The sequence below is a fragment of the Hippopotamus amphibius genome, chromosome 9, assembly GCF_030028045.1.
Source record: "Hippopotamus amphibius kiboko isolate mHipAmp2 chromosome 9, mHipAmp2.hap2, whole genome shotgun sequence".
In the NCBI taxonomy this organism is placed as follows: Eukaryota; Metazoa; Chordata; class Mammalia; order Artiodactyla; family Hippopotamidae; genus Hippopotamus; species Hippopotamus amphibius.
The window spans coordinates 130,365,760-130,368,316 of record NC_080194.1 but is presented as its reverse complement, the minus strand read 5'-3'; the positions used below and the strand labels follow the sequence as shown (position 1 = coordinate 130,368,316).

General features: G+C 66.1%; 1 protein-coding gene across 1 annotated transcript; it reads left to right on the top strand.

Moving 5' to 3' along the window:
* The first annotated feature begins 473 nt into the window (after positions 1-473).
* Positions 474-2,200, top strand: SOCS1 (suppressor of cytokine signaling 1). Its single transcript, XM_057750232.1, has 2 exons — positions 474-569; positions 1,122-2,200. Exon 2 carries the CDS (start codon positions 1,172-1,174, stop codon positions 1,805-1,807), a length of 636 nt encoding a protein of 211 aa, XP_057606215.1. The 5' UTR covers positions 474-569; positions 1,122-1,171; the 3' UTR covers positions 1,808-2,200.
* The last annotated feature ends 357 nt before the right edge of the window (positions 2,201-2,557 follow it).

Here is a 2,557-nt window from a genome sequence, read left to right as displayed (position 1 = left end):
AGCAGTCGCCAGGGGTCGGAGCAGGGGCTCCAGGGTCGGGTGAAGGCGTCTGGCTCCGGAGTAGAGGACACAGAGCTCCCGGAGATGGGCGCTAAGACACCTGGAGGGGAGGGGTGTGTCAGGGCCAGTCCAGGGCGCCCTGAAGGGCTTGCCTGCAGAAACCGGCGACCGAAGCGGGGTGGGGGCGTCTGAGAAGTGCCCGGGAGGTTCAGGGGCGGTGACAGAGACCTTGACGGAGGGGGTCCTAGGACAGATGCCCGGCTGGGTCCCCGCGGGGAAGGTTCCCGGATTCGTGGGAAAGGTCGGGCCGGCCCGGCCTTCGCGGCGCGCAGAAAAAGAAACCGAAAGTGGCGCGGAAGGGCGGCCTCAAGGGGGCGGGGTCTGAAGGGGGCGGAGCCGCAGGCCGACCACGCCCCCAACCCGGTTTAAAAGACTGGTGCAGGGGCGGGCGCGCACCACAGAGAGCTGCGGCCGTGGCAGCTGCGCTGCTCCCGTCCCCGGAGCATGCGCGAGAGCAGCCGCGGAGACCCCCGCCGCCCCGCCCGCGGCGCCCCGCGCCCCGCCGCCAGGTGAGCGGGGCACTGGGCAAGGGAGCGGGAGGGAGCGGGGAGGAAAGCACGGGGCAGCCGGGTGTCTGTGCGGCCTCGGGAGCTGCGCGGTGGGGTCGCGGCCGCCACGCTCCTGGCCCCCTCCGGCCGCACCCTGGCAGACCCCGCGCGTGGGGTTCCCGCAGCGCAGCTTTCCTCCTGCCTTTGCCCGATTCGCCCGGACCAGGCGTCAATTCGCGGCCCGACCGGCAGGCGGCGGCCGCGGGGCGGTGAGCGGAGGGCCGGGTGCCCGGAGTCGGGGCAGGCTTCTCCCCGGCACCTCTCTCCACGCCCCCCTCTTGTACCCAAACTCGGAGCGACTCTGAGACTGCACTGCGCTCCACCGAGCTCGCACCCGCCTGGAAGTGCCCCGCGGGCAGGGAAGCCCATGTCCTAGATGAGCCCGCGGACGCTCAAAGGTCCGCGCGGACTTGGTCTTGAGCCCTCGGCCCCACCCCTCCCAAGTTGCCCCGCGGGCCCTCACCTGCCCAGCCCCACCCAGACTCCCTGCTCACAGCCTGTCTCCCCCATCAGCGCACCCCCGGACGCTATGGCCCACCCCTCCGGCCGGCCCCGCGTGTAGGATGGTAGCACACAACCAGGTGGCAGCCGACAATGCAATCTCCACGGCAGCAGAGCCCCGACGGCGGCCAGAGCCCTCCTCCTCCTCCTCCTCCTCGCCCGCGGCCCCGGCGCGCCCGCGGCCCTGCCCGGCGGCCCCGGCTGCGACCCCGGGCGACACGCACTTCCGCACGTTCCGCTCGCACGCCGAGTACCGGCGCATCACCCGAGCCAGCGCGCTCCTGGACGCCTGCGGCTTCTACTGGGGACCCCTGAGCGTGCACGGGGCGCACGAGCGGCTGCGTGCCGAGCCCGTGGGCACCTTTCTGGTGCGCGACAGCCGCCAGCGGAACTGCTTCTTCGCGCTCAGCGTGAAGATGGCCTCGGGCCCCACGAGTATCCGCGTGCACTTCCAGGCCGGCCGCTTCCACCTGGACGGCAGCCGCGAGAGCTTCGACTGCCTCTTCGAGCTGCTGGAGCACTACGTGGCGGCGCCGCGCTGCATGCTGGGGGCCCCGCTGCGCCAGCGCCGCGTGCGGCCGCTGCAGGAGCTGTGCCGCCAGCGCATCGTGGCCACCGTGGGCCGCGAGAACCTGGCGCGCATCCCCCTCAACCCCGTCCTCCGCGACTACCTGAGCTCCTTCCCCTTCCAGATCTGACCGGCCGCGCACGCAGCATTAACTGGGGCGCCTCGTTACTTTCTAATATTAATTATTATTTACCCGGGACCACGTGGGCGCCCTCCCCGCCTGGGTTGGAGGGAGCGGGGGTAGGGGCGAGGCGCCTCCTGACCTGGGCTGGAGACAAGGCCACAGACCCCTCCCCACCTCTTGTGGGGGTGCCCCCTCCTGGTGCTCCCTCTGGGTCCCCCTGGTTGTTGTAGCAGCTTAACTTATGGAGCCAGAACCTGAACTCGTACCTCCTACCTCTTCATGTTTACATATACCCAGTATCTTTGCACAAACCAGGGTTGGGGGAGGGTCTCTGGCTTTATTTTTCTGCTGTGCAGAATCCTATTTTATATTTTTTACCACCAGTTTAGGTAATAAACTTTATTATGAAAGTTTTTTTTTTTAAAGAAAAAAGGTTTCTAGAGCGTGTGCTTTGGGCAAAGGTTTTCTGTGGTTCTGAGTGGGTCCAGGTTCCTAAGACTGACCTGCGTGGCCGAGTGTTCTGTGGCTGGGAACCCTGCATGGCTTCACCCTCAGCGCTCAAGGGGAGAGGAACTGATGGTCTAGTTTTGTGTGTCCAGTAAACTGGCAGCTCACGTTTAAGCGCTTAATGTATGCCAGGCCCTGTTCTGTGCTTTACATGCTTATATTTACTTCATCTATAAAGACAACCCCATGAAGCAAGGCTCTTATCCCCATTTTACAGAAGAGAAAACCAAGGCGGGGTAAATTTGCCTG